Genomic DNA, 24,334 nt, shown 5'->3' with positions numbered 1-24,334 from the left:
TAAGTATTTACTAAAGGGCATCTTTGACAAATGCCACATAACACATCACCCCACAGTAATTTGTTGGCTTGTTTTCATCACATGGCAGTGGCAGTTTCCAACTCTTCTTCCACTGCACATGTAGAAGTGACTTCTGTAGTAATCAAGACAGTGCTGGGATCTGCCTTTCTGGTTATACAGTAAATGAGCACGAGAGGTTTGACCTGAGGCAAGGAAAACAGAACACTGGGAAGGTCAGGGTGTTACCAGAACGTGGGATCTGGTGTGAAACTCCAGTTTGAATTGATGGTACAGGTTGGTTTGTTCAGGCAAAGATGTCCAGTGTGGAAAATATCTGGGACCAGTCAAACTGGTACATTGAACTGCCAAAGGGAGATCCAACACAATGCTAACTAAGCCCAGAAGCTAGAAAAGAAGTAATACAAAATGCCAGACTGAAGTTGTAAAACTAGTGCCCTGGTTACAGAGCCACCAGGTTCTGGAAAATTATCTTGCTGATCAGTTCCATGAGCTGTAGTTCAATACAAGTGAGCAAGTAAGTCCTATCTGCTTCTGCTTTACATATATTGCATGTACACCTACAGAAGAGAATGATACCTGTAGTTTCCTATAGCAGGCAAAAGAAAATGAAGCTAACCACAGAGCTTACCTTTATTTTGGAGCTTAATATCCTTCACACTTTGTTGCACATTTTATTCATTTGGAAATGATTCAAGTGGATAACAAGAAGGCCAGAAATTAGAAAGTAAGTGAACACTAAATTAAGAGGAATCAGAATAAACAATTCTCCCCAATACTGTTTCACAGTAAACAATTAGATTCTTCCTCCCTATCCACAACAAATAGGAGCAATTTTTGCTCCTTGAAGTGCTAATAAAGCCCTATCTTCAAGGCCCTCATGTGTTTTATCGACTTTTCTCCTAGAAGAACACAGCTATGTATATGCTTCCTAAGCAAATTCAACTTACTCATAGTCTACTGCTCCAGAAAACAGCAAGCAGCAAGGGAAAACATTTTAGAAATAACAATTTATTTTAACTGTCAGTTAAAGTACTCTGAAGAATTTTCAGTAAATGATTGTTAGGGGGCACAAAAGGCATGTTTATAATTTTCACTAAAGACAAATTTAGAAAATATTCACCACTTACACTTTTTTTGGCTGTGATGGGGGTGTGTTTGATGACCTTCCTCGTCTTTTCTGTGGCGTAGACTGTGCTGATTCAACTGTACTAGTTTCAGATGGCTCTGCTCTGTTTTGAGGAAGACCCAAATTGCAAAGTATCAAATTATAACTAGTGTCCAAGGGTAAAAAAGATGCATCTTACAAGAAGATGGACTTACCTTTGCGGTGCCCTTTTCTGTGTCCTATTTTGCCTGCCTTTTGTTTTTTGTTCAATATTTTCAGTTTGCCTTTCTTCCTCCTCCTCCTCCTCTTCTGCTGCAGCTGATGGCGTTTGTTTTTTTTTGCTCCGTTTTGATGACTTTGCTACTGGTTCTTCCTTTGGTGTTCCTCCATTATTTGCTTTGGGAGGGCGTCCTCTTCTCCCTTTCTTTGGTGGGCTGTTCTGTTCATCTTCGCTTTCTATTACATCTTCTTTTAGCCTTTTTTCCTCTTGCCATTGTGTTTCATCAGATTCTGAAACAACTGCAGGTCTCTTCCTTCCCCGTTGACTACCTCTAAGTTTCTGCTCTTGACCCAGTTTATTTAGGTCATCTATGCTAAGTTTCTCTTCTGAATCTGTGATAGCTGCTTTCTTCCGTCCTCTCGGCTTCTCCATCTCTGACTGAAAAGGTAAGATTGCATCTTTAAATTAAGAAATTAAATTGTCACAGATGCAAAAGCTGCAGAAACTCCCTGTCAACAAGACAGTCTTCAAGTTGCACAAGTTCTCTACTGAGATTATCTACAATACCAGTTTCAAAAACCTTTGCAAAAGTATAAACACATATTCAGAAAATGCCAGACAAACTAGAAAGATTATTTTAAAAGCGAGCAGTTAAAACAATAAGGTGTGCAAGGTCTTCCTCATTTTTATCTTCCTCTGGAGCAAACATCCTCAACTGCATTTTTATCAATCAGAAAATGTAAGGACACAGAGGAAACTATCAACTGTGGTACCAGCTCTGGTATGAACTGCAGGGTGCTAATGCCTCTCTCCCATGCTGGCAGTGGCAAGGCACTAACACAGAAGCCAGCAGGTAACCCGAAGTTATAATGAAGAGTGGAAGCACAGGAATTAGTGGGAGCTGCCAAAACATGACTGTCAGACATAAAATTTGCTCAGTACTACAAAAAAATACCCTCCATCCCTTAAAAGAGACTTGTTTGGGTTGGATGGCACCTTTGAAGATCATCTAATCGACCCCCCTTGCCATAGATAGGAACATCATTTACTAGGTCAGGTTGCTCAAAGCCCTATCCAACATGGCCTAGGACACTTCCAGGGACGGAGCATCCACAGCTTCCCTCATTAACCTATTCCAGCAGCCTACCACCCTCATCATAAAAAAAAAAAAATGTTATTTTTTATATCCAACCTAAACCTACTCTCTTTCAGTTTAAGTCTGCAGGGGTTTATGAAAGGCAGATTCTGCTTGACAAACCTGAAATCCTTCTCTGACAAAGTGACCTTCTTAGTGGATGAGGGAAAGGCTGCAGATGTTGCCTACCTAGACTTCAGTAAAGGCTTTGACATAGTTTCCCACAACATTCTCCTGGAGAAACTGACTGCTCATGGCTTGGACATGTGCATTCTTCACTGGGTAAAACACTGTCTGGGTGTCTGGGCCCAAAGAGTTTGGAGAGACTGGAGTTACATCCATTTGGAGTCCAGTCACAAGTGGTGTTCCCCAGAGCTCAGTACTGGAGCCAGTTCTGTTCAATATCTTTACAATTATCTGGATGAGGGTATCAAGTGCACACTCAGTGAGTTTGCAGATGGCACCAAGTTGGGCAACAGCATTGATCTGCCTGAGGGTAGGACAGCTCTCCAGAGGGATCTGGACAGGTTGGATCAATGAGCCAAGGCCAGTTGCGTGAGGTTCAACAAGGCCGTGTGCCAGGTCCTGGACTTGGGTCCAGGGACAACCCCAAGCAATGTCACAGGCTTGGGGAAAAATGTCTGGAAATCTGTCCAGCAGAAAAGGAACTGGGGGTGTTGGTCTACAGCTGGCTGAATATGAGCCAGCAGTGTGCCCAGGTGGCCAAGGCCAAGGCCATCCTGGCTTGTATGAGATACAGTGTGGCCAGCAGAACTAGGGAAGTGATCCTGTCCCTGTACTGGTGAGGCTGCACCCTAATAATGTATTTAGTTTTGGGCCCCTCACTACAAGGAGGATACCAAGGTACTGAACTGTGTCCAGAAAAGGATAAATGAAGGTGGTGAAGGATCTAGAGCACAAGTCTTACGAGGAGTGGCAGAGGGAACTGGGTTGTTAGGTGTAGAAAAAGGGGGCTCAGTGGAGATCTCTACAACTACCTCAAAGGTGGGTGTTGGTCTCTTAAGCAACAAGCAGACAGGACCAGAGGGAATTGCCTCAAGTTGTGCCAGGGGAGATTTAGATAAGGAAAAATTTCTTTACTGAGAGGGTTTTCAAGCATTGGAAGAGGCTGTCCAGGAACGTGGCTGAGTCACCATCTCTGGAGGTGTTTAAAAGACATGAAGGTGTGGTGCTTAGGGACATGGCTTAGTGGTGGACCTGGCAGTGTTAGGTTATTGGTTGGACTTCATGATCTTACAGGTCTCTCCCAACCTAGGCTCTAGTCTTCTAAAGTGCACAATAAAGAGCCCTGAACAGTTCAAGGATCTCAAGCAGCCATTAGGGCCAGAAAGATTGTCCAGACCAACCCTTACTCCTGGGAAAACAAAAAAAATATTTACCTACCATTTCATGGGGACAATGATTATTTCATTTTAGACCATGAAATGGTTCAAATGAAATGGTTCAAATAGTTATAGTATTTTGTGAAGTAAGACAGAAGTCAGCTTAAAAACATATGTAAACTGCAGCCAAAAACCCTGGTCAAGAAAGGCAGAAAAAAAAGCTAGAAAGGTTATGGGGGAAAAAAAGGAAAAGAAACTGAAGGACAAAGAATTACACTAGAAGAAAATAAAATGTTTGAACAATGATGACACCTCCTGCCACTTCATTACTTCAGTGACAAACCAGTTGATCTAGACCAGTAACATCCCCATTATTCCCTGTTCTGTTTGCTTTTGCAGAGATTGTGCACATGTCATTGGTACTGCTTCTACCAGGTAAGTAGCTGTAGCCAAGTCTCAAAGTGAAGTTTCTCCCTCAGGCTGAATAGTCTCCCACAGCCTTAGAACCAATATGTCAGGCTATGATGTAATCTGGAAAAATATCTTGAACAGTGACATCTTTAAAACACGGACTGCCTGGTCCCCAGTTAAAATTATGCTTCTCAGTTAACACTTCCAATTATGTGCTCCTTAGCTCCAAAACAAAACAAAGTTCTGAATCAATGACCTTAAACAGTTTGCTTACACAAAGTGAAATACAAATGTCCTCAAAAGTACTTCAAATACTGAACTGTATTTGCTTTATCACTTAGCTCTGTCAGTTACTAATTCAACCTAATGCTTCTAATCATGAATTGCATGACAGCAGCTTTTTGGACTCAGACTTTTCAAGGTCTACAGCTGAAGTGACATATCAATACAAGCAGCATCAGAAGTGTTTTTTGTTTGGCTTGGTTTGGGGTTTTGTACAAGAGATTCCTGATTTTTCTGGTATTGTTATAAACAGGCTTGCTTTTCCCACAAGATACCATAGTGCAAGATGGATATTTGCACTTCAAGACAAGCAAAACTTGAGGCAGTAGTCTCAGTCTCAAGCAACCTAGAAAAAAACTTCAAGTTTGACATTTTTCTATTCTTCCATTATGCCAGGGATAGACAAAAAATATAACAGACATAGGACATCCTTAAGGTATTCAACTGTAGCAAATCTGGTGTCATTTGTATTATTACTTTTTCAATAATATCCCAAATACTACAAAATTTGCTGACTGCAGCTGTTATTAAGGCACAAAGAATCAAAATCTACTCCTAATATGTGAAATTCTTATTATTTGAACTGCTCTTATAATACAGCTATAATTTTCTTTGGTGGTTTATTTTTCTGTATTCTGATATAGGTGTATACACTGCCTAAGAGAATATTTAGCCTGTTTCTAATTTGATTGATATACTAAAGCAATACATATGAGTGAGAGTCCAATTCAGTTTTTATACCCTCATTAGGAACCTTTAGCATTACTGATCTCTAGAAATACACAAATCCATCAATAAGAATTAGTAAGGACAAGGCTCCTACCCTCAAAGGCCAAGCCTTTGAGTTAAGCACACACATTGTTTCTCCTGAATGATCCTGACACTGTAAAAGAGCACAGCAATGACACCATTCTGCTACCCCCTGGGTTCATTGTTCTCACAGAACAGTGCATTTAGCTAACAGCAACATGTTTGTTAACCAATAAGGCTATTTTAACTGATGATACAACTTCTACATGTGAAATAAAGCCTTTTCCTGCCTTCACTGCAGTACAAGTGGCATGCAAGAAAACAGAATACATATGGCTATTCAGATAACTCTTCCTTGAACTTCTAAATCCCCTGTCAAATCATGACACCCTCTTGGTATACTAGATAACCAGAAAACAGCTGCTGTTCTTTACAGCTTCTGAACAGAAAAGACTTCTGGCTGGAAAAGGAGAACATGCCTTAGGATGAGACAGGATAAAAAAGGCAAGAATTATAATGCAGCAGCACTGCAATGAGGTACTATCACTCTGCCAGCTACAAGCAAGAAACCAGGTGTGATAGACTATTACAACCTCAGAAGGCAATCTGAAATTTATGACAGGTTAAACCTCCCCCCAGACTTCAGTATAGGGGATCATTCTCAAACTAATCCAATTAATTCTTCCAAAGCTGTTTTCAAGTAAATATCAGGAACACATACAAACAAATATCTATTTTATACTGGAGAACAGGAACCCAAGGAAGATATCAACTTGAACAATGTCCATGTGCTTTATCAACAAATCCTGAGAATAAGACAAACTGTAGACTTATTTTCATCAACCCAGATCTATCAAAATCTACCCCTGTCAATATTACCAACATCCTGCAAATTATAACTATTAAAGTCCCTTCCAACCTAACCTATTCTATTCTATGATTCTATCCAATATATTTTCCAGGAGTTTAAAAAATTGACATAGTTTTATGTGTCAGCATATTTTCTTGAACTGGATCAAGTACCACCACATTAATCTTTAAAGTCCTAGTGACTTAAAATGAAACATGTGCAATGCAACCAAACAGCTCACCCTTACAAGATCAGAGTCGTCCCTTTTGTCAGTTTTCTTCCCTGGTAAGGGGGAAGCCAGTGTGAATTCTTCATTTTCACTGTGGTCCATTTCAGTACTGTCAAGCCTAGAATGAACATTTATTCTCTTAATTATTATAATACAGTGGGTGACTTAAAAAAAAATAAATAAATTAAGAACAACAATCTTCAGAATAATTCTACTCCTCAAGCATGAACAATCTTGCAGAAACAACCTTTCACTTTGGCTACTATGGCCACCACATACCACAAGGCAGAACATCTAAGACTCAGAACTAAGGTATCAATTACAACCCAAGTTAACTTTTCTTTTTCCAGTGGCAATGGTAAGCAGTTTTTTGACACAGAAGATGTGTCAAAACACATCTACAGAGTTTCAAGAGATCTGTATGCTTGTGCATATTTGCATATATATATTTGCATATATATACCAATAAAAATCCCCACAGACAAACCAGCCAAAACTTGCACACTTTCCTATGATGAGGCTTAGGCAATAAAACAGCAGATGTAAATTTCAAAGATCAGTTCATCCTTCAGCTTTTTGTTGCTATGTAGGGCAGCAATTTCATTTCTATTTGAGTTCTACACAAACAAATGTATACAATGATATCTCCTGCATGTGTAAAACACTGAGACCCACAGATAAAAGATAATATACCAAAGCCAATACACAAGTCACTTCAGTTCATCTGCCCTGGGTAACATTTTCACATAACTGCCCATTTTTTTAATGAAAAGAAATACACTATGTGCTGAAACAAAGAGTGGTATTTAAATACACATAGTCTTAACTCTCTAGCTTGGGCACTGCATAGACTGAGACATTCTCACTCCTGTAAGTACAAGATCTGTAAAAACTGTGCCATAATCAGAAATTCAGTTTTTATACAAAATCTTAACAGATGCAAGCTTTCCTGTAGAGATTCAGTCAGACTGAATTGGAAACACCATGCATGCTGTTTCATAACCATCACTTCTAGTGGACTCCTATTTTTTGGTGTCTCCACTCAAAACACTAATCAGTTTAACTTAGGTGAACTGGGGAGATCATAAAGATGACAGATGTTAGGCTGATGGTGCAGTATTTTTAAACTGAGCTTGATGTCAACAATATTGGTCTCAGATTAACTTCATATAGATGGATATAAAGAATAATCTTCATTCCAACCTGTCTTTGGCCAGTAATATATTTCAGCATCTGAACGTGCATGACTTGTGAGAAGTAACCCTGTCTGTGGACTTTCCATGGTGTTGAGAAGTACTTCTTGTAAAACACTGCACTACATTTAAAATCAGTATTACATGTTAAATAGTCACAGAAGTACCAAACATATTTCCTCACAGTCATAAAGTAATGGGAGAAAATATGGGGGGCTATACAATCTCTAAAAGTCTGTGAAAAAAATAATTATAATGTTGACTTTCAGTTAAAAAGTTATCATGATACAATAACTAATGAGTAACCTCAAAAAAATTGCCACAAAAAAATCCATAACTTTTGAAGTCACATAACTAGAAAAATAACTTGGAGCATAACAGTATATTCCCCTCTCCATCACAAAAGGAATCTAAAATCCAAAAATATTTATCTGCAAATTTAGAGAAGGCAATGGCTAGGGGTAACCACAATGGCCTACCAGTCCTCATTGTTTATGACATGTTGTTAACATTAGAGCAGCTTAAAAGGTTTCTAGGAACTGGAAATGTATGTGTACTCATACACACAGAGGTGTGTGTATATACATATATACACGAGGGAGTTTAATAGAAACATATAAAAAGTACAACCCCTACAGCCAACTCAAGATGTGATTTGATTCTAGTTTGTTGGTTTTTTTTAAAGTAAATTTACTTCTGGGGTTAGAGAACCAAATTTATGGTTTCAGTTGTGTGGTATTATAACTTTACTTCAAAATAAGATAATAAAATTCTGTTTCTCACTTAGAAAGCATTATAGAAATATTCAAAGTTTTCATTACAAACACTTGAAATATCAAAGCTTCTTTGTTGTCTACTGACCTCCCTTTGATCCTTCCTGGAGAGCTTGGATTTGAACTGCTGCTGGCATTGCTTACAGTTTCCATTCGGGAAGATTTGGACTGAGACTGCTTGCCTGCTGACGACAGAGGCTTATTAACTGCTCCAAGAACGTTGGCTGCTTTAGGCTGAAATAAAAAAATATATTTCCTTTATTTTAAGCTACATGTTTAGATATTTTTAGCATGCATTATGCTTAAAATAGTCACAGATTTCACTTTCTGCAATCAACATCTTAATTTTAACACAAGGCTATAAACATTTTCAGATTAAATTTACAACACCAGAAGGAAGCTGGCAAAGTTGTAAGCCAGCTGCCACCAAAACCAGTATTCTTCTCTCTACCCGTATATTCTTCTGTCCTCTTGCCACTGGTAGTACTGGGTGCTCACCTGACCTTGCATTAAGCCACTTCAGCACTTTTTGTGCAGTTTGCTTTCTGCTGATCTAGCTGCCTGAACCAGCTCACCATTTGGATCAGATAAGCATCTGCACTGGCAAAACAGAAACAGCAGCAGGACAGCCCTTTCAGCAAAGAAGCCATTAAATTGGCTTAGCTGTAACAACAAACCACACCAGTTTCTACAGGGAATCAATGAGAATCTCAAAAATCAAATACCGTGGAGAAGATTTTGATAATTCAAGTACAGATTTAAAAATGCCAGGCTTTTAATAGGTGCCAAAATCTTCAGACACTGGTGAGCTTCAGGTTATTCATTTAAGTGGATTATTTTGCAGACATGCCAAATAACTTTAGCTTATACCAACTTTCAAGAGAGTTGAATGAGTTCACTTACTCCTGAAAAGAATATCTCTTTTTATGCCACACACCCATGTACAAAAATAAGTTCAACATACACACCACAGGTGCTTTGAATGTTCCTTTTTCAGAGATATGCACTGTGGCTGGTTATACTGTTACAGCTGCAGGAAGTTTTAGACTTACACCAAAGATTCACTCTGCATCAAGTACAATAAAGCCAGTACATCCTTTCAAAATATAAATCTTTGAGAACATAATTCAGTTTAAGAACTTACATTAATTTAGAACTTCACCTTAATCAACAAAAAAAAATACAGGAAGAGCTCAAAAGCAGAGAGATGGACACACTGGACAGGACTTGCTACTAAGAAGGGACTAACAGGGCCTGCACTAACAGCTCCTTTACCACAGAACTTGCTACTCAAACCCTTCCTGCCCTCAGATACTGCTCCCTGCTTACGTCCACCTCACCAGCATCTACTCCTCACCAACATCTACTCAAGCTGGATTTCCATTCCCCAAAATAAGACTGCCTGGACCAACTCCCATTTTGCACTGCTCTCATGATAGCGAAGCCAGTGACATTTTTTTGGGACTAAATACACCTCTTTTTGGGACTAAATACACTGTTTGTTATACTATTTCAGAACAACAAAAATTGAGCAAGAGTACCTAGCACTAGAAATTTAAAATAACGTTAAAGCTACCTTAGGATCCAAAAGAATTTAAGTTAGGATATATGAGAAATATGGAGCTATTGGACAGAATGCAGCGAAGGGCCACGAAGATGAAGGGACTGGAGCATTTCTCATGAGAAAAGTCAGAGAGCAACCTCACACACTCTCAGATTTTGGGATTTTTTATGACAACCTAAACCACGCTTCTTACTTAATACTGTCACAGTACACTTAATGTATTAAGTTTGGGACAAACTAGCAGTAGTGTTTTTTGACAACAACTGGAAGAGAGAATTTAACACACAACTTCTTTTTAAAAATCTGAGTATTCTCAGAAAGTGAATCTCTATAGTCCATGGAGTTCCAATACTCAAATGCACGATACAGTTATGATATATACCAACCAATAAATGTTGGCTTCCAACTTCTAATCAAGAAGATGCTCCAGTACATCTGCATCTCTTCCTAATTTGCATTATTCCTCTATTAGGAAGTTACTAGCTCGTAGCTAATGCTTCATTAGCAAAGTTAAGGGTAATGAAGATTCTGCACTTTTAGTTCTTTTGCAAAGTAACGAATGTTCTTCCTCTAATCTAGAACATGAAACAAACCAAAAAAAAACCACAAACTGGTTCTAGTAAAGAAAATTATTTTCTGTTACTATATTTTAGTGGGTTGAGTTTTAGTGAAAGAACACTGCCACTTGATACAATGCATATTTAGAAAGAATAAATTAATACAACCATAGAACAGTCAGTAATCTTCTAAAATACATGAAACAGCATTCTGCTTTGCCAAAGATTAATTTATATGATTTTAAAAATAATTTCACAGGACACTAGAGGTTGGAAAGGACCTCGAAAGATCATCAAATCCAACCCCCCCTGCCAGAGCAGGACCAATTTATGTTGGCATTTTTCGTTTGTCAAATACGGTGGAATTTTTTTATTCTCTTTGTAAATTTAAAGACAATGTAGACTTCATCTACTACCACCACAAGCCAGTGCACATCTCTTTCTCTACCTGTTTACTAATCTTTGGTATATAAACCCTTTAGGCAAAACCAACCTATTTTCTTAAACTTGAAGTGTTGTATTAGCTACATTAGTTTTCTTAAAAACAAACAAAACAAAACCAAATCACCATAAATCAAAACTACAAACACAGCACCAAGACCAAAATTCCCAATGCTCTCACACCATACATGCCTTTCCAGGAGTGAAAAAAGACTTCATTTCCGGAGGAAGATAATTTTTGGTGTTACTGAAATTCTGTAAAGAAAGAAGAGGAAGGAGAGCAACAATCAGTGAGCAAGACACACACATTTTTTAAGTAGTACTGAAAAATTCTTTACATCATTTATGCTTCTGAAATTTAAAACCAGAATGGAATTTAATGGAGGAGGGTAGAAGAAGGAGCAGGGGGAAAAAAAAAAAAATCAGTGTGTGAACACATGCATAAATATTTATGAAAACATATGCATACATAAATTTTCAACTATATTATAATAGGCAGAAGTCTGAAGTCACAGAAACTATTGAAAAACAAATGCCTGAAAAAAAAAATGCCTGAGTTGCAAATAACACAGATTTAAACAGGTTTATCTCCAATTAAATGCCAAGATGTACCTTGTCAGGTTGAGTAAAATATCTGGCTGGAAGTACAGGATCTTTAGGGGATTCCAAGCTGTATGTTGTACTCTTTGACATAATAATATTCATTGCTACATCACAGACTGTGTACAGCTTCTGTAAATAAGAACATTTTTAAAAACTTGAACAACACTTCAGAAGTTCATTGCAAATCTTGACAAAAGACAGTATCTTTTCAGCACAAACTTACAGTAATTATCTGAAGCCTTTTAACATCACCCTGCATCTAAAAGTGTATTACAGGGTCCTCAAATATGGGAGCAAAAGACAAAAGACCTTTATAGGCAGTTGAGAAGATCTAGGCTTCATGATCTTTCTAAGAATAGTGTATGCAATGGCTTCAAAGACAAAACCAAAATTTAAAAAAAACCGCATTTCTGTGGGAAAAGCAGAAAAGCAAATCTGTACATTAAGTGATGCACAACCTCAAAAACAAGATCAGAATTTGAAGCACTCACTACACAATACACACTGAAGGCATCTAATACATGTATTTTTTTTCCTATATCAGGTTTACTTTTGCACATCTAAAATGAAGGATTATGAAGCATGTTAGTGAGTGATTTGAATAGTAAAAATAATGGTTATCATATATTTAAAGTTTGGATTTAATAATCATATAAAAAATGGAAACAAAAGGCCTGCAAACTACGAACACTCCTGAGCAAATGTGCAAGATCTATTGAAGAATATGAAAAGAACTGTTACCTAAACTAAATATAATCTTTACCATACATAAAGTACCATCTCCCACAAACAATTCAATTCAAAGGTATTTTAAAGATGATGTGTAAACAAAAAGCAACTCATTTCCAGAAATAGGTCAGAATTAAATGCAATTTTCCATCAAAAAGTATCACCTACTTCATTCATTTTTGGATCATCTGGACCTTGAGCATCCTTAGTCTGTTTGATATTTTCTACCATTTTTCTGATAAATGCATGACTGTTGTTTTCATTTTTTGCCATCAGTATTTCCAGTATGAACCACAGGCACCTAAGGGAGAAATGCAGTACTCCTCATGAATAAAAGTGCAAAAGAAGTTATTTTTAAAAGCACACTGAGAAAACAGTTTACTTTAGGATTTACAGGTATTATCCATCTGAACCAGTCTAACTGGGAAACCAACTATTTAGAAAAAAGAAATGAAGGAAGGATGAGCGGGAGGTGAATATTCCTCTGTTAGATACCACAAAGTACTAAAAAAGCATATATATTCTCACAATATTTTATGTTGTTATGTGCATTGGACAGCATATCAGGGTACCATGATGAATTAAAATTTAACCAGAATGAAGTTAGGTTTTTTTAACCTTAGAAATAACACAATTAAAAGTAGTCTTACTCTTTAATGTCCTTGAGCTGCTCAATGTCCTGGACTTTGACATAATCTGGGTCATGAGCTAGCAGATGGATAGTATAAGGAACAACATACTCAGGCAGAAGTGACAACAGTTTCTCTGAAAAAGCAGAGGAAAGGTGCATCAAACAACAACATACCAAGAAATATTATTTTCTACTACAGAGAAAAGAGCAAAATTTAAGGTCAGCATACATTAAGAATAAGTATAGGCACATGTGGGCTTATGATTTCTAGACAGTGTTGCATTTCATGGTTGATGTGCAGATGTTTCATGCATGCAAAAATTAAGATTTTAAGTATCTCTCAATCAGGGCTGTATACTTCCCAGCTACATTGAGAATCCAGCTGTAGTCAGGACCTACTCCCAATCCTTTGCTCAGTTAAAAGCTTGTATTCTGAAAGACTTTGAAGAACAGTAGTGAGTACAGATAATAAATTCCATGTTAACTGGAAGATGTGAGACCAGCCCAGTTGTAGGATAAGCTACTATTATGTCTTTGGACATTGCAATGTACAGCTTTGCTGTCAACAGAACAGAAAGAAATGTCCTTTGCAGAGGCTTTGCAGCCAAATTGCAAATTTCTTCAAACCCACAGCCAAAACCACATCACTAAATACCTGTTTAATGGTGTAAGTGGTAGCATGAAAGCTGTAACAAAGTATAAGTGAACTGAGTTTAAAAGCATATGGATCTTGAGTGCTTGTGGCAAATGCAAAATCCTAATGGTAACATGACAATGTATAAACACTTGAATATAGATGTGAAGGAATGAGGTAAACTCTGGCCTCTGGCTTTCAAAAATCACATTTCTGAGCTAATCAGTGTCAATGAAAGACATGACCAAGCCCTGAATTTTTAATTTTTTTTTTAAGCTTTTACCTATCCCATATTAGGTTATGAATATGAATTCCAAACTTCATATCAATTTATAGAAAACAGTATTTGACAACTATTTTAAAATTAATTATTATACTGACTTTTGTCTCTCTAATGCATGTATTCACATGAGATGTGCTTGACAAATAGAATATTGTGCATATCAAAACAGCACATAGCATTATTGCAGATTTCACAAAACTAAATAACTGCCAGGAATAAATAAAGTCTTATTCAATCTAACACAATCTTAAGCTTTCCATAAATACGGATAATGCATGGCCTTCAAAAATATTTGAATTAATTCATAATAGCAAGGCAAGTGTTTGAAATTAATAAAGGCCCAGAGAAGATTGTGCTGTCAAGCTCCAAGGATACACTTTCATACAGTCATGGTAGTTTATGCAGTTAATTATCAAGAGTAATATCTCTACTAGATAGACTGTAAGACACCATATGGTTTGAAAGAAACAATATCACCCATTTTTTAATTCAGGCTATATTCATGTAATTGAAATCCAGTGTACTTTGCAAAGCAGTTTTAAATGTGTTTTCAGTTAACATTCCACTATTGACTTTAAAAACATCCTTCTCTTATTCAAACACTTTCCTGCATTTTAGCCAGCAGCTGTGGCAGGGAAGAAAAAGAACATAATTATGATTCCAGAACACTAGAAAATTAGCTTGCCTCAGACATGTCCCAGGCAAACCAATCCACTATAATCTGTATTAATTAGCAACTTCAACAGAATGCTCATCAGGTGCTCATGAACTCAGTGTTTCATTATTTACTGCCTTATAGAATTTCTAATATAACTATAGTAATAATACCAATGATTCTGGGAAAAAAGTGATCCAGGTCCAACCAAACCAGGAAAAGGATAAATATTGAGATATCTTATATTTAACACTTCATGAAAAAAAAAATAGTATTTATGTATTCTTTCTTCATCTCTAATTAAGAAAGAAACAACCTTAAAGGTAGGGTGTCTTTACAGCATGTAGTACCAGTACCTGAAACTACCATGTGGCAAAAACCCTCATGACAGGCCTTTATGAACATCTAGAAAATAAATGTGTTAAAAAAATAAATAATAATCCTTACTCTTGTAAATTTTCTACATACTGACTTGCAAGTAAAAGCCCAGCTTCAAAAAACAGATTCCTATGCAAGACACAACTCTCTACCCATATGGAACCAGTAACAAACACACAAGCAAAGTCTCTTTTTGAGCAGCTTCCACTTTGAATAGCATTGAGAGAATTTAAGAGCCTGAAAGCAATTCCTGCCAGCCTGTAAAAGGTCAGTGTGGAGGAAAGAGGCTGTCTGGAGCCAGTTCCTAGAAAGCTTTCCTTAGACAAGGCATATAGAAGTTTCCTGCCCTTTCAATAAATGCTGAAATAGTCCAAAATATCTGAACCATACCCTCCTCACCTATACCAAGTTTCTGAGAAAATAAACCACATCACTAAATCACATGCTTACAGATTCAGAAAAACAGCTGCATTAATCAAAGATACAGATTTTCAGCTCTAGATTTACATGAAGATTTTCAGAGGAGATACTATCATCTCTACTACCCTGAGTTACTGCATGACCAGTAAGAATGAGAGGAGATGACAGACACCTTTAAATAGTATGATCTTCCCAGACCTGAGCTTCAGCTGCACTACTGCAATAAGACACAAACAGCTCAAGACATTTTGTTAAAAGCTCTCACTGGTAAATCTGAATGTCATGAAGTTAACACTGTAGTCATCAAAAAATACCTCAAAGTACATTTAGTACAGACTCCTCAAGGATTATAGTACACATAAAATCAATGGCATCACTGAAGGTAAGTCTTTTAGCAAGAAAAAAAAAATTGGGCACATTTTGAGGCCCTACAGATTAAAAAAACAAAAATCACACACTCACTTCTACAGGTTTTTGATAGTAACTTTGCAGTATCTACCTTAATAGAGCTAGGAAATCAGCAATTACTTTTAATCACATGAGAATTCTTATACTTTCTGTCTACATAACTAAAGAGTTTTCAGCTTTCAAGAATAATAGTCTTAGGATAACTGAAGGTGTTTGGTCAATGGATTTTTCTTTATTACATGTTAGTGAGGAGGGAGAAAAGCATTGCTCAATTGTTCATTGCTTATTGTTCAATTCTAAGTAACACAAAAAAGGATTTCTCTAATGGGAGTATGGCACACAGACTGACATGGGTAATATCAAGCGTGTGATTCATAAATGCAGAAGGATATCAGTCATCTGACAGCATCTGTGAGACCAGATTCACAAACATGTCTGGTCTATCCTAAGACAAGATGAAAAACTCCCCTTCATTTCACAAAGGCCAAACTATAGGTAATCTTTCAAAGAAATAGAACTTTCAAAAACTCTTATTCAAAATATCCATATCTCTTCATAAAGGTCTATTCTTTATATAGAGTATTATATATACAGATGATATACCACTGCTGTCATGCAATACGCATGTAACCTTTGAGTAAATCAAACTGGAAAGGAGTTGATTTTTAAAAAGAAAACCAGCTATCACTAGTCCATAATAAATGACAAAGCATTCCCATGATCAGACTGCTGGTACTAGAAAGAATTACATAAACTCAACCTAAAGTGACTACAAATACAGCTGTTTGCCCACATAAGACAAGGCAAGAAGCTACCCAATACAGCAGTGAAAAGATAAGCAACTTAGTCCAGCCTTTGTCATAAAGGTTGTATAATATTAATTATTGATTTGCATTTTGTCATTTTCACTTTACTTACAATACAATTAACAATGAAGTTTAAACATTACATGGAAACTACCTGGAAAAATTACTTTGCTTACAATACATTTAGGCATAAGCATTAGCACAGCTCTTAAGATCTCAGAAAGTGCCTGTAAAAAAAGTCAAAAGAAAATATGGACTCAACTTTGCATTTTCATTGGATACCTCTAAGTAAAATTTACAGCCATTCCATGTATAAAACAGAAAACCATCAATATTTTCACACTCTACTCACATTTGAACTACAGTACCTGTACCAAAAAGTGACTTCTATTCTCTTACCACTCACTGCTGCGTGTTGCTTCAGATACTCCCTCCTGACATTTATGTTCTTCACAAGGCACTGCCTAGCATGAGCTCTTCTCTCTTTCACTGGGTCTTTTGCACACAGTGCACATATAGCCATATATTCTAGAGGCAGCCGTAGTCTAGAAAGGCCTTTGTGAAGTTTCTGAGCAAATATTTGTCTCACTTGGTAACATTCATCCTATTAAAAAGAAAAACAACAAAAAAGCACAAAAACAAAAAAGGTAACAGTAAACTTTTCTAAAAGTAATACAGACTGTGAAATAAAACATGGAAGCCTGGGTGAATATGCCAAAATCAATCTCAGACCTTGCAGACAGAGAAGCATAGGAATTTTAAGAATATTTTAAATGACAATTCAGAGCAATTAAATTGAATTAATCAGCTGAAGCTTCCCTGAAGATCAGGAGAAGAGTAAAAGTTTTGGAATTTGTACAGGAATTTAACATAGCATTGAGGCATGGAGTTAATGGAATTGTTTACAACAGGACCAGCTTGCTTTGTGGAGCCAAAGGTCTGCACCAAAACAGTGTTAAGGCACCAGTGACCAATGTGTTGATTTTACTACACAATTTCACAAATTTTCATCAAGACATTAATATTAGAAACGTAATAGAATTCGACAGAACTGCCAGATAGGGGAAGGTTAAATGCTGAAGAGAGTACTGGGGATTTCCATTATATTGTGGAAACCTAACCCTGACTGACCACAGAAGAGAGACACACGTGGAAACCTCCAGGTAATACAAAGGTGGCAAATGTACTCCTACAATTTATTAAGCTATGTACTCCCAGAAAAGACACAAACTTTAAAAGTCTCTGTATAAAAACAATCTACATATTTTAAGACACCATTCAATATACCACAAACCATTTAGTAACAGAGGCCAAAGAAGGTTACCAGAAGCAGGTGTGGAGAACAGTTCCAAGGGTATGTACAGAAAAACCTAAGGTAAACAAGGCCACTGTAACAGTTTTGTGTATTTATACTGCCAAAAAAGGGTCATAAGGATAGATCTGTTATCTCTAAATATGAAGAAAATACATGAATAAACAGATATTTTACTCAAATGACAGTTTTGAAACCAGAAAGAATTGAAAAGAGGGTCCAGCCAACACAAACAGCAGACACAAGATGTAGCCACTGGTAACACTGACTGCTGAATTCAGCAACAGCATCAGAAGAGATCATATATCAGATAAAAAATTAAATCCAGAAGAAATCAATGAAGTCTCACTTTCCCTTCTGAGCTGTAAGCCACGAGTACTTTACGGTCTGAAACCCTGAGAGGCCTGCTGTAGCCACAGCTGAAACAAACCAAGGCCAGAAATGCAGACCATGAGGCTTAACTCAGTATCTGTTGCCTCTTTTTTCCGAATCCACCCCCCAGCAGACAGCTAAGACACAGCCCACTTTTCCTGCTCAGCAACATCACCCAACTCCTTGTGGAAACCTTAGAAGAGACCTGTGCTTAGCTGGTATATTGACTGAGAGGACAAAGGAAGGTAGGTAGTTCACTGCTACTCATTGTATTGTGTGGCATAAATTGGAGTCATTTGTTATTTATTCAACTTTTAATATTGAGAATAACTAAGTTCAGCTCAGTTATGCTGTTCACTGAGGAGGGACCAAACTCAACCAATTCTACACTTCTTATAGTGCACAACTAAAGCGCCCACATTAGCCTAATTTTACATATGTACTTCTCTGAATTTATTGCCTATTCATCAGAAATTCACCATTTAAAAGTACCTTAAAAATAAATCTTTGATATTGCTTGTTTCTTTTTTATTACTTAAGTTGATATTTGCTAAAAAATTAAAACAATACCAAAGCTATTTCAGTTTTCTTTTTTAACTCAGAGCATTTTTATTGTTTCAGCAGTTTTTGTTAATTTTAAAGAATAAGAGTTGTGGTTTTGATGCTTTGTGAATATTTTTAAAAATACAATTAAAAGTGCATTTTCAACAGCAAAGCTTATTAGATCTTTGATCTGGTCCTAAAGCACTGAAGTGTTTAACAGCATGCTCAGTTACTTTCTGTTCTATTTCAATGTGAAGCTCTGCTGACATCAAAATTAGTTTTACGGATCAAAGAACTTAAATACAGGTAGGCTTACAGGTTTGGTCAAACACACAGATAACAATTTTAAATTACCTAAACTACATGCATTTAACCCTCATAGGTCTCTGTTTATCACTGCAACCTTAGCATAGCAATCAGTAATAACACTTAATTATGTATTCTGTGCTCTAATCATTCCACATTACAAAATGGCAACCTCAGGAAAAAAAAAAAAGTAGCCATAGAACCATAGGAGAACCTGTGCAACCATCACAAATCTTTAAAATTAAGCTTTTTTTTCTGTTTTCTGTTTCCTGATCTGTCCACTTAAAGAAAATTTGCCATAAATTATGTAATATTAGAGTTGGCCTTTATGTCACTTGTATGTTCTAATTTGTGGGTAGACCTGATAGTCTTAAGAATTAATAAACTTTTAGAATAATCAGCTTCTGCCATCAAGAAATGGATTTCAGTACTAGATATTCTAACCATGTGTGTATGCAAATACCTTAAAAACAAATCCACATACACAGGTAGTTTCCAGAGGAGATTACTACAGAACCACTTGCAAGTGCAAAAGTCACTGAAACCATTACAGTTTCTCTGCATCTGAGGATCTCGATTCAGTAGTCTGGCAGAGAGAAAGGAAACTGCAGAAGAGCTCAGAAAGATCCAGAAAAGTATTTCATAATTATTCAAAATCCCTTAGAAGCTGCAGAGAAAAGAAATCCTGTCCTGGCAGAATTTACAGTAAACTGCAGTAAACAATTAAGTCATTAAAGGCAAAGAAACATCAATAAGAGAAGGGTGACAAAAGTGATACTATAATGGAACAGATTCTCCTGGAATCTGTGCCAAGGCATGAGGATATCCACTGGCAAGAGATGCCAAACAGCCAGCATGGCCTCATGAATGACCACTGATGCCTGACCAATCCAGGAGCCTTTTACAGAGGAGTGACTAAGTAGATGGATATGGGACGAGCAACTGGCATCATATACCTGGAGTTCTGTGAGGCCTTTGATACAGTTTCACACAAAATTCTTCAATATTTAAGGAGACTTATATGGAAGATAAAGACTTTTTATCAGGGCCTGTAGTGACAGGATAAGAGGCAATGATTTTAAACTGAGACATAGAGGTTTAGATTGAGCATAAGGAAGAACATTTTTTTACAAAGAGAGTGATAGTCTGCTGGAACAGGTTGCCCAGAGAAGCTGTGGATGCTCTATCACTGGAAGTGTTCCAGGCAAGGTTGGATGGGGCTTTAAGCAACCTGATTTAGTGGAAGGTGTCCCTGCCCACAGCAGGGGGATTGGAATGAGATGATCTTTAGAGAGATATCTTCCAACTCCAACTATTCTATGATTCTATAGCAAGATGTGATGTTGTTTATAAATGTTGATGACTCTATCATGTTCTTGTAATTTAAATATCATGTCAAAATTTCTTTTTAAAAAAATGGGGAGAGGTAAGCATTGGGCCCAAGACAGCAAAAAAAGTTACAAGATCTGTTATCAATATCCACAAACCAGTAAGACTGGGATGGAAAACCAGAAAAAAAACCTGACAGACAGTGATGAAATGGATGGGAAAGGAGCCTTCACCTAATGTATTATGAACACAGTCAAAACAATGGAGGCATATTCTGATAGAGGAGAACTAAAAAGTTAATATTTGTAATAATTTTAAAAGAAATTTGCCACAGGAGGGAAATGACAAAAAAAATGATCAGATTTTGATCACAGGTCTCAGAATAAAACAAAACATGGATAATATATTGGCAAGGCTAGTCAGGCATGACATGCAGCTAGAGCATCCTTTCTAGAACAGAAACAGATCTGATTGTCAATTCAGTAAGTGGCTATTTTTGTCTATATTAATTTTGTCCTAAATCAGAAATATCTTCAAAACTCATTTTGACACAAGGCTAGCATTTTTATTAGGGTTTGGAACAAGAAGACTTAAAAGTATCAGTCCTTACTTTGGGTGTAAAAACCTTCAGTTTTTACTACTGAATTTCTGCTGCATTTTTGTTAGAGTTCATCAGCTTAAGTAATTTTAAGTTTTGTTCCACTTCTCATTTTTTTATAGCATTTGGAAACTGAGTAACAGCTCCTTTCCATGGAACAGAGAAGCTTAAAATCTACATAAACATTGTTAAAACAGCATACAAGCCTAATATAGCCTTTCAACTCAACTCAACTCAACTCAACTCAACTCAACTCAACTCAACTCAACTCAACTCAACTCAACTCAACTCAACTCAACTCAACTCAACTCAACTCCAAACAATTCAAGAACTTTAAAAGACACTCTATGAAAATAAGCAATACCCACACAGTAGCTACACTTTCTGTTTTCTAACACTGAATGCCAATTTCAAATCATCTGCAGCTTTAATGCTTTAGCCAGTGACAGGAATTAAGGTCTAGAATGGAATACTGTTATTAACAGAGATATCCTCTGGAAGGCATTCCTCTCAGAGTATTTCTTGACTTCTCTGAAGTCAGGAGATGATGAGCAGTTATGCAACTAGCACCAATGTGAGACCCTACATGACAGCCTTACTCTTGAGGTATGAATAAATTTCTGTAGCATTTCCTTAGTCTACAAGACAGGAACACAGAGGATCTTCATATAGCTACTTAAAATTTCAAAGTTATTTCCCTTCTTCTTCTTTGAGGTCGCAGGCAGAAATTAAAGATGAAAATTCTAACATCTATATGAAATCTCTGCCTCTCACTTCTAATATTTAAAGGATGCCAACTATCTTGGCAGACCTCTGTGCTCCAAATATACACTACTTAAGTATCAAGAAACCAAGGTCACTGTTGTCACCACAGTCCAACATACTTGATGTACTCTCATTTCAATTTCCAAGATTATTATAACGCAGCTGGGGCATAACTTTAATTCATTTCTGAATTCCTTTGTTTATCAATATCATAACATTTCACCACTTTTAGTTAACATTCCTCCACTGGGCAGCCCAGTACTACAGATGTGATTCTTACCCAAAATTAGTAGTCAGGACTATGCAGTGGGTAAATAAATTCATGCCAAGGCTGAACATTTTGCATAAAATCAGATTAGCAGAAATATACACAACACACAGAAGAAACAAAATACATACTCATACATTTGTTGACAACCCACAAGTCCCACCTAATTTTCTTACATTTATGGCTAGTGCACACAGCTGGTACTGTTCTAAGGTGATGATTTCATGGTAACAAGGTTCTTGTGCCAACTTCACAATAGCATTCCCTGCAGCCAGCCTCAACCGAGACATATCAGGTTTACTGAAAAACAAACACATGGATTATGAAGGTTAATTAGTAAAAAAAATAAAAGTAATTATTTGTCTTAATTAAGTCCCAATGAGCTTGCACTGCTGAAAAACAGGTAGTGTTAGAGAAAAAAAAAAAAAAAAAAAAAAAGGAAAAATTCCCATGGACTTCATTGCTTCCACCCCCAAATCAACTGCAGAGGTGGCTTCAAATGAAAAGTAGTTTCCATGGCACCACATTTTACAGCCTATTACCACATACCTATCACCTGGCCCCAGCTCAGCAATTAAAATATGCCTTGAAACCTTATAAAAAGACACATAGGGGCGAAACACTTTCAGCTGTGCACTGGACCAGCACATTCCAAATTGCCCCTCAGACACCTCATTTAGCCTGGAAGATAATTTTCTTCTGACAAAGAAATAGCCAATTTCTAGTCCCCAAAGTTGCCAAACTTTTTCTTGCAATGATAGCTGAAAATCCATGCTGCAAGTCAACATTAATTTAAGTTTATTAGATATTACGATAGTTAACTAAGTGCATTGTCTTTTTAAGAACAAAAAGGACTTAGCAAGTGAACTTGCACATTCAAAATGCATTTGCACCTAGCAAAACACTATTTGCTAATTTTTGTAACAAAAGCTGAATGTTCTTTTTTGTAACATACAACTGTATTTACAGAGGTTATCATAATATCAAAAGGGTTTTTATGTCATGCAAACTGATAAATACTTAATGTGTGAATTAATAAATTTAGCTGAGCTTTCACTGTTCTTAGAAAATTTATTTCAGTAAATTTTCTGTAAATTATTTCAGTATGGTATATTGCTTCTGTCTTCAGATCAAATCCAAAAGAACACTTTATATGCATCTCACTTAAAACACTAATGAATTATATTCAGGAGTAGGAAGTACAGCTTCTCCAGAGGATGAATCAAGTCATTCTTATTTAGAAATAATTATTCATTTAAGCAGGACAAATAATGTTTAACCTCTTAATCACTTGCCCTTTATCCTTAGGAAGGGCAAACACTGTAGGCTTAAATACATTATCATGAAAACTGTATAAAGCATTTGAAGAATGAATTTAAAAGCCAGTATTAAACAGAGTGCATGAGAAAAACTTTCTGCTGAAGATCTGAAACCTTAAAATGTATCTAATCAAGCTTTATATACACCTCAGTATTTTATGGAAACAAAAATTAAAAACCCCAACAAATAGACCACAAGCAACCAAGCGACAGGACAAAAGCTGCACGAACTCTCAAACAAGGCATGAAGATTAAAGGAATAACATCCAGTTCTTAAAAGCTGAATTTCACTTTATATTGCATCTACTGTGAGAAGTGAACTCCATAAAGATTCAATTTTTGCACTTCAGTGATAACTGAGCAATAATGACAAAATTACAGAGTGATTGAGCCAAAGGAAAGGATAAAATTAAGAACTTTCAATATTCCTCAGCAATAACATTTAACTCTGAAAAGTAAATCAAAGACATTTCATCTACCAGTTGGCCAAATCTTAACTGATTATATGTATACAAAAATATACCTCACAGAGATACCCACAAGCATGCTTCCCACGTACATGCTGTGGGAAGGGGGAGGAGGATAGTTTCAGCTGTCAGTACCATTCTTACAGGTAAAGATGAAAAGCAGATCAGTCTTACTCCCCACAGAAGCATTTCTGTACAAGAAACTCTTACTTGAGGATTTTTGATCAAATTGTTATAGACAAAAGCTTTCTGATTTGCATTATCCCAAAGGGCACAATTATTAGGGATGGGGGGAAAAAAGCTTCTGTATGATATAAATGCAATTTTTAATCAATAGTATAATTTTGAAATTAGTACCAAGGTTGTCCCATCAGAAGCTAAAAGATACAAGAGGAACCTGGACATTTATTTTCTGGAATGCTATTACTGTTGCTGAAGACCAGATGCTTTAAATTAAAACGAAACTGCAATGACATGGAAAGATGTTATCAAATGCAAAACACACAAAACACCACAGTAAGTGGTGGGCTACACAAAGGCAATCCACATAAATGGATCTTGAGAACGTATCCAGTGTATAATCATAATATGTCACTTTAAAAACCTACCAGTTTTTTTGTCTTTTACTCCAGAG

General features: G+C 36.6%; 1 protein-coding gene across 6 annotated transcripts in view; it reads right to left on the bottom strand.

Moving 5' to 3' along the window:
* Positions 1–24,334, bottom strand: part of PDS5B (PDS5 cohesin associated factor B) — a 110,793-nt gene that overhangs the window by 5,690 nt on the left and 80,769 nt on the right. For 2 of the 6 annotated variants that reach the window (XM_071737238.1, XM_071737246.1), the window contains exons 24-33: positions 22,091–22,214; positions 16,821–17,025; positions 12,857–12,971; positions 12,375–12,507; positions 11,487–11,606; positions 11,067–11,129; positions 8,401–8,546; positions 6,365–6,464; positions 1,342–1,784; positions 1,149–1,250 (exon numbers count right to left, since the gene is read on the bottom strand). In XM_071737238.1, coding sequence (XP_071593339.1) covers positions 1,149–1,250; positions 1,342–1,784; positions 6,365–6,464; positions 8,401–8,546; positions 11,067–11,129; positions 11,487–11,606; positions 12,375–12,507; positions 12,857–12,971; positions 16,821–17,025; positions 22,091–22,214 — 1,551 coding nt within the window. Of the gene's footprint in view, positions 1–1,148; positions 1,251–1,341; positions 1,785–6,358; positions 6,465–8,400; positions 8,547–11,066; positions 11,130–11,486; positions 11,607–12,374; positions 12,508–12,856; positions 12,972–16,820; positions 17,026–22,090; positions 22,215–24,334 lie in introns of all 6 variants that reach the window. The other 4 variants (XM_071737221.1, XM_071737229.1, XM_071737256.1 and 1 more) reach the window with 3 other exon arrangements.

The sequence above is a fragment of the Heliangelus exortis genome, chromosome 1 (genome assembly GCF_036169615.1).
Source record: "Heliangelus exortis chromosome 1, bHelExo1.hap1, whole genome shotgun sequence".
NCBI lineage: Eukaryota > Metazoa > Chordata > Aves > Apodiformes > Trochilidae > Heliangelus > Heliangelus exortis.
Note: the sequence above shows the minus strand (reverse complement) of the source record. Positions and strands in the feature narration are given on the sequence as shown.